The following is a 12,803-nucleotide window of genomic DNA, read 5'->3' as shown; positions in this document are numbered from 1 at the left end:
TGCATTCTTGTGCATCCCCTTTATTCTTAAAAATGGGGATCAAAATACTCTTTCTCCACTCCTCAGGCATCTTTTTAGTTTTTAAAATAATATTAAAGAGTTTAGTAAGCCAAGAAACTCCCAAATCTCTTAAATATTTCCACACTTCAATTGGAATATCATCAGGTCCTACAGACTTTCCACCCTTGGTTTTCTTTAAAGCCTCAACTTTTTTTTTACTAATGCGACGGTAAAAATGAAACGTTTTGTTATTATTCACGATATTAAGATCACTAAGGCCGATCGTATTTCAGAAACTTCATTAAAAAGTTTATCAAAATAATTAACCCACTGATGTTGAATATCTTTTTCTAAGAAAAGTATTTTTTGATTTTCATGTTTAATACACTTTACTTGAGTTAAATCCTTACTTTTCTTCTCTCTTTGTTTGGCTAGTTTATACATATATTTTTCACCCTCCTTAATATCTAATCTATTATAAAGCTCATTAAAAATAAAATTTTTAGCGTCACAGATTGTTCTTTTAGACTCTCTGCGGACCGTTTGATATTTTTCTAAGTTTTCTAAGCTTTTACATTTAAATCAATTTTTATAACATAACTTCTTCTATTTTATCTTTTCTTCCACATTATTATTCAACCACCAACTATTTTTATTTATAAAAAATTTTTTTTGATTTTCCAAGCACATCTTTTGCAACTTGTTTAATATTGTTTGTTACTTTATCTCACATAATATTTGCTTCTTCATGAACATCCCAAATTTTTTTTATAGAATTTATGTAACCCTATGTCTTGTAAGTGGTAGGCCTTGTTCCAGAAGTGTCGGTTGGTCGCTTTGCATCCAAACCTTGCCGATATTGCCTTTTACTGCAATTTCTACTGTTCTTTCTGCAAGACCCTTCTGTCTTTCTCTTGGACAATTGCCGGAAGTAGTTGTTTCCTCTTCTAATCTTCACAACCTTCCCATCTTTTCTTCTTCCCATTCTACAATATTTTTTGGCTTAGATTTGATTTTAAAACACTTTCTAGACCCTAGATTAATATCATTTGGTACCGAAGTGAAATCCTTATTCCAGTTCCTTAAATGTAAACCTTCAAAATCTAACATTTCTATCTCCACCGAAATTTAGCCCTACACCTGCTACCTAAGTCTAGACATAAGGTGTTTAAAAGCTTACGATGAAAGATATACTGCGGGAAATCTTCCAATTGGAAGGAAGGATTGTTAATTTTTAAAGAAAATAACATGAGAAAGACACAAATAGCCACAACGGTAACTACTAGGATGGAGAATATGATGGACACCCTTATCACCAAGAAGCCTCAAGCAACAATAAACTTAATGCTACGTCGGTTCGGCATTGAGTATAGAGGAGAGAGGATGACTTTGGAGTGCGTGTTGATTTATCAGATTTTGATGATCATATAGATTTGGACAAATTTATTGAATGGCTATAGTTAGTGGAATCGGTCTCTGTTTACAAGTATGTTTCATTTGACAGAATGGTGAAGCTAGCTGTCATTAAGTTGAAAATGTGTTCTTCCTTGAGATGGGAGAATTTGAAGCTTGTGTGCCTGTGTAAGAAAAAAATTAAAATCATCAAGTAGTCAAAGATGAAGGAGATGCAAAGCAAGTATCTCCTAGCACACTATTGACATGACATCTTTTTGAGATTTTATCATTTGTAGTAGAAGGATCTATCAGTATAGAGGTACATTACTGAGTTTGAACATATTATTTTAGTGACTTGTTGGTGTCGTAAGAGAACACAATAGCCTGTAAACTTAGAGGATTTGGACTTTCACAACACAAATTTATTTGTTGTAAATGTGATCTTTCTCGATCCTTATAATTGTACTCATGAGCACATAAACCCACGTAACTGTTCATTAGTTTAGCATGCCCTGAAACAGTCCATTGTGGGTGTGTTACTAGTTAATGATCGCTTTCATGATCATATACTTTTGCATATCATTTTTGTGTATATCTGGGAGAAATAAACAAAAGTCTTACCTTTGCATGCACGCTCAGCATATCTTAACCTTAAATTACAGCAAATCAAGTGACCTTTATGAAATGTAATCAAATATTATAGGGAGGCAATTCATTCTCTTTTTGAAGAAAAATTAGGATGCCTTGCTTTTAAGCAAGGTAATACTGCATTCTTTGATCATGACAACAGCTGGCAACCCATATACTCTTACTCCATATTTTCTGAAACCGCTATGCTTGATGATATCCTCAAAACATAATGTTCAAAGTTGACATTGTGCATTTTATGCTCAGGAAGTAAGAAGGCTAAGAAACATAGAAAATCATGAGCATCGGCTATTGCAAAAGACAGTTCCAAATTTGATAAGGCCAACAAAAATGTATGCTTCCTGATTTTTCAGTATTATCTTCACATAATATTTGTATCTTTTATTTTTATTTTTATTTTTGTATTTTTATTTTTATTTTTTGTGCTTTAGGCTGAGCTGCACAAAGGACTCGACCACGAAGAACATAAAGAGTGTTTTTTGCCCTATTTAATTCTAGTTCCTCTTTTCTTATGTTTATACCCATAAATTTATAGTTCAAAAAACTCTAAATAACTATCTCACAGTTCGTTCATGCAGATTATAATAGGAATGTCATTCAAACTTTCTTCCAGTTGCCTGACTCTTGCTAGCTTGTGATAGTTCTTTATTTAAATAACTTTTCTAATCAGATTTAATCTTCTTATTTTCAATTCTATATAAATCCCATGCTGCTTAACATTCAGCTCAGCTGTGAAGCAAAGGAGCTAAAAAATATTACAAAATATTATTATGTTTCTTGTCTGTGTGGTGAGCGTTTTTGCAGATACGGCGGGTTGTAATTTTGCGGGTATGACTAGTTGTTCCAAGGCGTAGAAATAACTAGGCGTCTAATGAGCAAGGGATCATTAATGCCAAATGTTAGTCTCCACAGTCGTTTTCCTTGTGAAGAAATATTTTCCATCTATTTTTAATTAGTTATATTATTTTCCCTGGTTTTGTTTTTATCTGCCCAGCAAATGTTTTAATTAATCATAAATATAACTGATTTTTAACTTGAAATTTTTTTTTTGTGACGGTATATAATTTTCTTTTGCACAAGTTTAGAGTTCGTTTGAAGCAGATTAATCGTTCAATGAAGTTCTTTTGAAAGCCGTGTTGGCAGAATGGAGAAGGTCCTCCACGGTTCAAAATGACGAGAAATTGTCATTCTGGCGACCAACTTCGGGAGAAGTTCAACAGGCGCTGCTTCCAACAGAAACTTTAAACTTTAACAAGTATAAGTGCTCATTGCAACGTAACAAAGGTTCAGCGTCTTTAGAAGTGTTATTAAATTGACTTTTATATGCATATAAAAGGAAGTGCAGGTATGCTTAACGTTCAAGAAAAGTTGAATTATATATGATAACACTAAGGGTCTGTTTGGGATTGCTATTTGGGGTTGCTACAACTTATTGAATAATTTGTTGATAAGTTGATTAAAAATAATCTGTTAATAAGCTAGTTGCGGTGGCTATTACAAATTTTTAGTTTTTTGGAAAAGTCAGACCGTTGCCAGAAAGTTGTCGCCGTACCTAATCTAGGTGCGGTGTGAAAATGTTGCTTTCAGTGTTTTCAAAACGCATAAGTTACCAAAATGTAATTTACCCAAACAGGTCAGGTGCGTTTTCAAAATATCACCGCACTAAATAAACTGCCCTAATCGGACCCTAAACGAAGAATGATGGTAATGAGAGACTTGCTAAATCTTTTTCTATTGAAAAGGTTTAATTTTTAATTTACAATGAAAAATTGGATTATATACCTCAATAACTATAATTATTCGAATGCTTTTATATTCTATTATCTGAAAAAGTATTTTATTTTGGATTAAAAAAACCTTTTTTTTATAACAAATTATAAATCATAACTTTAAACTCACGTGAAGGGAACCACTTTAGATGGTGATGAAGAAGGATGATAATAATGAGGTACTTGTCATGTATTCTATCATCTAATAGTTCCACTGGTTTTCCACTGGTTCTCTCATTCATGGTAAAGATTGACGACGATACGATTTTGCGGTTGCGATGTTTTCCCATCTCATCCTATTGTATATAAAGATATGATAGGTGGCTAGACATGTTATTGCACCTGTTTAAACTGTTTGTGATGATGATTTAAAGTTATAAATCAAAGAAGAAAAAAAATTTTCTTAAAAAATTAGATGTTGGGTTTATAAGAAATCTTCTACAAAAAGAAAGGTAATTGTAGATTGTAAGCATAGCATATTTTGAATAGTTGAACACACCAATAATGTTATTAGATGGTACGGTAATTTTTTTCCCCATTAGGGGGATGGTGGCTTGTTGTTGATGTTGTTGTCGTGGTTGTTGGTAACAATTGCTTTTATTTTTAGCAGAATTTTTTTGACCTTATGATCACATTATGTTGCTCAATAAAATTTGACTTCTTTATAACATATTTATGTTGTGTTTTCAAAGGTTTATGAATCAAAGCTTACTATTTTTGACATTATTTGATCAATCTTATAAAGCAACAATCTCAATGTCATTAAGTTGAAAAGGAATGATTATTTAAATAGTCTAAGCTTATGTTTATGTAATATTTTTTAATAAATAAAAGTTCATTACATGATATATGAGATATTGCTGCCTATGAGTGTTATGGCATCGTATCACTCAAATTCTTCTTGCACTCCATTATGCCTGAATACAAGGGTAGATTCATTTTGCAGTGCTTTCCTCAATTACAACAGTGGTCAAAGATTTTTAAATATTAACTTAAGCTCTCCTCAAGCTCCTTGGAAATAAGGAAATGCTAGCACATGAGTTTTAGAAGTCTAGAGATAATTTATTTAAAATTTTAGTAAAATTTAATACAAAACCTACACAAAAATCTAGTGTGCTCTATTTTAATTTAAGCAATGACTAACTTGTTTACTTGATGCAACACTTCATTTACAAAATTATAAATAAAGATGTTCTAGAAATTATGCATGATCTTAAGCTATTCTATAGAAATCAATTTGGGATAATATTTCAATAATAACAATCTATAAGTAAGAAAATGATCTCAACTATATTCTTATACAAATTAATTTTTTTGGTGTAGTAGTAATAATATGTGCAATGTCAAGTCTAATTTTTAATAAATAGATTTACACACTTTTTAAATCATAAATTGAAAAATCATAAACAATAAAGGCTTTCTGAACGAAAGACATTGTTATTAATCTGATGTTTGTTTAATGTAGAGTAAATTTTAAATAGATAATACTTAATTAAAACTAGTTAATGATATTATTTTTGCTTGTATTATATTTAAGGGGACAATACATTAGTATATAATAGTTTTTTATCAGTAAATTAGTCACAATTTTGATTTGGGAAAGCCATGCACTTCTTGGATTATCTATGTTAAGTTTTTGTTTTTAAAATTTCAGCACAGCTTTACTATGTTTGCATGACCTCGTATTTCTCGTCAGAATTATAAGATATTATGCTGTGATTAATTTTGTCAAATGATACATGCACATATTTGAAAATTATTTCGATAAGTTACATATGAATGCATTGTTGTTAAATTGTTCACTTGTTTTTTTCTTGCAGGTATATACTCTATTTGGAGGAAGCTCCTTCAAAGTTTCAACATCTTTATGCTTATAGATGGTCAAATATCTTTGGAACAATGTTTACTTAGCTGGAAAAGAAGAAATACCAATTATCATTCTCAAAATTTAATACCTTACATTCCCTATTTTTTTAGCTCAACAATTTTTTTTTTTTTTTTGTATTTTTTGTGTTTTAAAAAAATTATCCCTACACTTCTACAGTAACCCTACTTGGTGATATTGGAAAGCCTGATATGTTTATCTACCACACCAAAAAAGGCATGTAATGTCGGTGTATAAGACACCATAATTGAGCTTTCTAAGAAAAACATGTATAGGTCTTTATACAAGAAAGCACTTGACATAATTTTCATGTTGCATCAAGAAAGATGTATATTATACTTATATAAGATAGATTTGCCATTTTAATTTTACAACTATCATAATTTCTTGTGATCTTTTGCTTACCCTTGCCTATGTAAGTTGTGATTTTATGTTTTGTATACACATATAAGCTGTGATCTTATGCTTATCCATGCCCATGCTAATTGTGACCTCAAGATGGTAAAAAATACATGGATGATATTTATGTGTTGAGAAAGATTAATTTAAATAGGCTAAGGATGGAGAGAGTGGCTCTCAAAGTTTATATAATAACAACCCCTAAAAAAGGTATTTTTATAAAAATATATAACTAAATTTTCTCATAAAAATTGACATTTTTATAAAACTATATAAATTAAATGTGCTATAAAATGATAGTTTTATAAAATAAATATAAACTAAATATGCTCTAAAAGGGATCACCTTCACATACGTTTGAGTAAAATCAAGAAAACCTCCTTAAGACTTTAAAGGAGATTTTCAAAAAAAAAAAATTCTACTATAAGAAATATATATATATATATCACATTAGCGTTATGCGGCATCATACATGTTAATATCAGAGGAAGGGATACAAAAAGGGGGAGGGAGGATCCCTATGTCTGAAAGCAAAAAAAATACAATTAAAACCTAAGGAATCCTCAACCCTCAATACAACTCCACACAGAAAAGAGAGAGATCAAAAATACATGTATACCTAGAGCAAAGAAACAAAACACCAAAAGAAAAGCTGAAAGGTTAGTGCCAAAATTTGTCTGTAAAGTGAAGTTAAGATATCCACAGTGTATGCCCTTGCAGCTACAAAAACTATCCGTCCAAGGGAGAAGTAATTCCAGCATAACAAATGTCCATCTAGGAACAGAGCACCACCACCCAGAAAACTTAAGGTAGACATGAGAAGAACAGAAATCAGCCTAATGAAAGCTTTCATAAAGCAAAAACCAACATAGCAGTCTCGAGCATCCTCCACCACACCAAAATACAGTAACCCGGTCCAAAAAGAAAAGATGAAGTATTATGTTTTGTATGTGAGGTGAGAGCACTACGAGAGAACATTCCAACTAAAAATGGTAGACCAATAAGAGATATAAACCAAGCAGTTCATAGCATTATAGAGAACCATCCAGAGGCAGCTCAAGGTTAGCATCAAGGAATGCAGAGGGCAGGCATGAATCCCATAGGATCACAATGAATGGGAAGAAAGCAACAGAGCAACCAAATGACTTCCAGTACTAAAAAACTTCTTTAGGAAACAATGCACCCAGTTCATCAAATTTTGTATGCAGTCCTGAACTATGCAAGCTAATAACAATTCTCCAGTAAGGAATTCCACACATTCCAGTTAAAAAACAGATTATGGCCATTAAACCTCTGCAATGCTAAAAAAGATGCTCATAAACAGAATAAGGCTTAGCAAAGAGACTATGTTCTGACATAGGGGATATCCAAAAGCAAGCAAATTTTTTAAAGGAAAGAAGGTTGCGTACCAACAAGAATGCCAGTAACTCATCTCTTGGCTAACCAATCAGCAGGAACATTGCCCTCCCTGTATTGAAAGCTCATCTGAAAATTCAGGTGATAAGAATTAGTTAGGTGACATATTCTATTAAAGATACCAATTAGATTCCAAGGAGGTTTCCTGTTATGTGTAAAAATATGGAAGATAGTAGTGGAATCAGTAATATCAGTGAAATGAAAGAAAACAACAAGTTGAAGAGCAAGGAAAATTACCCAACATTTAACATCAGAGGGGCCAACAACAATAACAAGAGAGGCAAAAGAATATAACATAATACCCAAGTGATCTCTAAAAACTCCCCCCACACCAGCAGCATAGGGATGCCAACTTCTATCAATGTTAATTTTTACCCAGCCAGCAAGGGGAGGCTTCCATCTTACTAAAAGAGGCATATTCCTTGCAGTGACAATCTGAGGAAGAGCATCCAGGTATCTCCTGGCTTTGAAGTAGTGTGAGAGAATGTAGGAGACAATATTAGAAGGAGAGGGGGGAGCAATTAAATTTATAACTTTTTCTAGCATTCCAATAAAACCAGAGGACAAAAAATGGGAAGGAGGGAAGTTTTTGGTAACCAGTCGGACTCCACACCCTAAAATAGTCTTTAAAAGATGAAGTTTGAGGCCAAACGATCCCAAAATGCTTCTCAACCTCCACCCAAACCTATCTAGCAAAGTCACACAGATAGAAAAGATGGGGAATATACTCCTCATCTCTACGACATAAGTAGCATTTTGAAGCTAAACAAATCCCTTTCAACTTAAAAATGTCTTCTAGAGGCGGCAAAGAGGAGAAAAACCTCCAAAGGAAAAAAGAAATAGATGTAGATATGATATTTTTCCAGATTAATTTCCCCCATCTCCAAATATTGAAAGAGTGAAGATTGTCATACAACATTTTAGTAATATAAAAGGTGGAGTTAACCATCCAAAGGGGAGAGTCCTTTCTATGTCAAGCAAAGGGAATCTTAGCAATTTGAGAAGCATCATCACCAACAAGACATCTAAGTTTAGGTATGTTCCAGCAGCCATCAATCCTGTAATTAGAAAACAAGAGATCTTGGCTATCATTTTGAGAAGAGAGATCTGAGAAGGTGCTTGATCCCCATTACTCATGCCAAAATGAGACATGCTCTTCTCCAAGGTCCCAATAAATGAATTGTTTAGCCACATTTCTAGCTTTAAGGGGTGATTTCCATATTTTGGAATCCCCAACCTTCCAAGTAACCAAGGAAGGGTGTTGAGAGGTGCAGTATTTAGATTGTATAAACTGAGCCCATAGAGATTTTCCAGCTCTAAATTTATACCAGAGCTTACACATGTTAATATCAATAAGAAGAGATTTTCCAGCTCTAAATTTATACCAGAGCTTAAACATGTTAATATCAATAAGGTGCTCAAGATTTTTAAACCCTAAGCTACCACCAGCAGTAGGCTTACAGACTTTAGCCCATCTGGTCAAATCTTCCTCTTCCTCTCACCAGACAAAAGAAATTTACTAAAGATGCGATCAAGATTATCTTTAGTACTCTTTTTTAAATTGGCAACTTGTAAAGCATAGAGAGGAAAACTGTGAAGAACAATTCTAAGAAAAGTCAAATGACCCCCATTGGATAGGAATACATTTCTCCAGTCAGTAATTCTAGCATTGATTTTGTCCACAATAGAATATAATTGAGTTTGTTTCTTTCTGCCTCTAAGAAAATTAACACCAAGAGACTGGAAAGGCAAAGAGGCAGTGGAACAAGAAGTGAATGAGGTAGCCCACTAGATGATATAGCCATTTACAACTTTGCCAAAATAGAGATTTCATTTAGACTTATATAGTGAAGACCAGTGGTCTTTTGAAAGTTATCAAGAGTATTCATGATTTTCTTAATAGTAGATTTAGTGGCCTTAGAGAATAGGATAACATTATTAGCATATGCCAAGTGTCTAACAACCACCTTTGATTTATGATGAAATTGCAAATGTAGAAGTTGTTCATGTAGAGAATTGAGCAATCTAGAAAGATAATCAAAGGTCAATATGAAAATAGTAGGGGAAAGATGATCACCTTGCTTGATACCTCTTTGAGCAGAGAAAAAGCCATAAGAGTGACCATTAACAATGACACTATAGAAATTTTTGAGGTTGGAAACCTCTATCATGAAGCATACTTAAAATAAAATCCCAACTGATAGTGTCAAAAGCTTATTGAAGATCAAGTTTAAAAACCATTTTACCACCCCTTACATTTCCTATCTAACTCCTCCATTTTTTAGGCCAGAAAGATGTTGGCAGTGATTTCCTGTCCCTTAATAAAAGCAGATTGTTGTGGTGAGATAAGCATAGAGAGGTGAGGTTGAAGACGGGCTACTAATAACTTAATGATTACTTTGGAGATGACAGAAGTGAGGGAGATAGGCCTAAAATTAGTCCAACTACTTATATCATTGGCTTTGGGAATGAGAACAATAAGGGAAGCAGAAAAGCATTTACCTGGATTATCCACTTTAAAAAAACTTTGAATTGCAAGAGTTACTTCAAGTTTAATATCCCAACAATGCACATAAAAAAGAGAGGTAAAACCATCAGAGCTTGGTGCTTTATTAGGATTGATATCCTTTAAGGCCATTAGGATATCATGCTTAAAAGGAGTGTCCATTAAGTTTAAGATAGAAGTGAAGTCTTTGTCACCATTAAAGTAGTAAGATTGAATGGGATCAACCTATAATTTGCAACCAAAGAGTTTTATGAAATAAAGAGCAGCATCTTGACCAATGGCCTCTTGATCAGTAATGACTTTCCTTACAGAATTTTTAATTTTTAGAATCGTATTGATGTTCCTCCTATGTTTAATGGAGGTGTGGAAATATATAGTGTTATGATCAGCACTAGTGAAGTAGGTGTCATGCGCTTTTTATTGAATAAATGCCCATAGCCACCTCCTCAATCAGATGTGGATTAGAATTCACTTGAAGTTCTAAGAGTTAATAGCAATTTAGGCCTCCAAAACCTTGGAGTTGACATTACCAAAAACCTGATGTTTCCAATTTTTTAGATGTTTAACAACCTTTTTGTGATGTTGCCAAAGTATGTACCAAGGATTGCCAGCTCCCTCAAAATGTCAGGCCTACTGGACAATATTAAAAAAATTGTCATGAGAAGTCCAAACATTAAAAAATTTAAATTTGTAAAGAGAAGTCTTGGTATGAAAAGCTAAAGTGAGTAGTATTGGGTTGTGATCAGAAGTTACATGGCTAAAGTGTTGAACCCGAGAAACAGAGAAATAGTTTATAAAATAGTGGTTGCCCAGAAATCTATCAAGCCTCTGATAAATAAAACCTCTTCTCCAAGTGTAAGGAGAGCCAGTGTATCCCAGGTCAAAAATCCCTGCCTCAAAGATTTTATCACATAATTTATTAATGAGAGTAACATCACATTTCCCACCACCTTTCTTTTCTTCAGGTCAGGATTCACAATCAATTTCAGACCCCCCCCCCCCCCATAAACCAATTGTCAGAAATAACCTCTCCCATGTGAATAAGTTTGTCCCATAGAAGATATTTGTCTTGTAGATTACTCTATGCATAGATAAATGTGGCTCAAGTATTGTACTCTTCATTATGGAAATTGCTAAGAACAAACTGATATTCATTTTCAATGATGTTAAGCTGAATATTGTGCCTCCAAAAGATCCATATTTTGTTGTTTTTGTTACAGAAATAGTTATAAGACTTAAACTTTATGAGGATTCTATCTTTATTGATAGAAACAAATCAATCCAATATAGCAAAATTTTGAATTTTATGGACCCTACAAAATTGTTTTAGTCTATTAAGGGAGGAAGGGTCAGCAACTACCCTAATATTCTAAATCATAATATTAAACATGATGTCGCAAGCCATCCCTCCCAGAAGGTCTAGAATGACCTCCAACATTTTCTCCATCAGAAAAGGAGCTACCCTCTTGTATGATACGACAACGATTTTATATATGCTTAAAATTACAAGAATTTGATACTACTGCTAGAAGATTTAATTCCCCGACAACAACACCAAAAACTTGACAACGGTTATAGATTCGATAAAGAGGTGTATAAAATATTCAATAATTGCAAAGTCACACTTATCACGCAAGTATACGTATCGCTCAAGTAATACAAGGCTCTAATGGAGTCCTGGATATCGATCCCATATGGAGTAATATTAGAGGCTACGAACTAATATTTTAGAAAATTAATACTTAATCACAACAATATAGTTCAAATAGCTTATCTGTCACTAATATGCAATTAAAATAAATATGTAATTTTAATAACTCTTAAATAACTAATTCTACAAATAAAGTTTCTAATGTGAAGTTCAATATATAAGAAAGCATCTTTCATCTTTTCAAAAAATTAAAGTGAATGGATAAAGTGAATTAGTTCAAATTGGACTCTGCCAAATAAATAAAGTGAATTAGTTCAAATTGGATTCTGCCAAATAAAAGCGTACCTATTCTTTACCCTTTGCATAAAGAACATTGACTAAACCTATGCTTGATTACTGAATCTGCGGCTAGGCTAGAAAGATACCGGATCTCACTTTGGAGCTCCCACATTTCCCTCGCCTAAGGGCTAACATCTACACGTCAACACCCAAACGATAGGATTGAATCGAGGATTTTAGTCTGTCACTCTAAAATCCCCAATTCTACACCCGATAATTTTATTTCCTTATTTATTTGCACCCAACTTCCAAGGAATTTGAACTCCCTGAATCTTGGATGTAATCTTCTCTTTAGTTGTAAAACTCAACATATTTTAACCAATTAATTCACCAAATTGAAAGTAAATTAAGATCAAAGTGAAAAGATCATCACAACTTCTTTAACATTCTCAAGGCTCAACCAATTCAAATCACCATTTCACAAAATCTCAAGACAAGGAGAAAGACAAAGAAAACTACTCAGAACTCATAGGGAAGATACACTTTAGTTGTAAAACTCAACATATTTTAACCAATTAATTCGCCAGATTGAAAGTAAATTAAGATCAAAGTGAAAAGATCATCACAATTTCTTAAATATGTTCATGGCTTTGCCAATTTAAATAACCATTTCACAAATCTTAAGACAAGGAGAAAGATAGAGAAAACTACTCAGAACTCATGAGGAAAACACAACAAAACTTGAAACTCATAAATAAAATTAAAGTCATACAAACTACAACAAGTAAATAACTTATCTCTATACACACTCTCTACACTCTCTTCAACTTCCTCCCCTAAACTCCTCTTTCTCCT

The 12,803-nt window shown here is 33.0% G+C and overlaps 1 protein-coding gene across 4 annotated transcripts in view; it reads left to right on the top strand.

Moving 5' to 3' along the window:
• LOC110023438 (sister chromatid cohesion protein PDS5 homolog B) overlaps positions 1-2,866 on the top strand; it is a 171,446-nt gene extending 168,580 nt beyond the window's left edge. For 3 of the 4 annotated variants that reach the window (XM_020722879.1, XM_020722887.1, XM_020722862.1), the window contains 2 exons: positions 2,290-2,375; positions 2,475-2,866. In XM_020722879.1, coding sequence (XP_020578538.1) covers positions 2,290-2,324 — 35 coding nt within the window. In that variant the 3' untranslated portion in view covers positions 2,325-2,375; positions 2,475-2,866. Of the gene's footprint in view, positions 1-2,289; positions 2,376-2,474 lie in introns of those variants that run through there. The other variant, XM_020722870.1, reaches the window with a different exon arrangement.
• The last annotated feature ends 9,937 nt before the right edge of the window (positions 2,867-12,803 follow it).

The sequence above is a fragment of the Phalaenopsis equestris genome, unplaced genomic scaffold (assembly GCF_001263595.1).
Source record: "Phalaenopsis equestris unplaced genomic scaffold, ASM126359v1 Scaffold000002, whole genome shotgun sequence".
NCBI lineage: Eukaryota > Viridiplantae > Streptophyta > Magnoliopsida > Asparagales > Orchidaceae > Phalaenopsis > Phalaenopsis equestris.
Note: the sequence above shows the minus strand (reverse complement) of the source record. Positions and strands in the feature narration are given on the sequence as shown.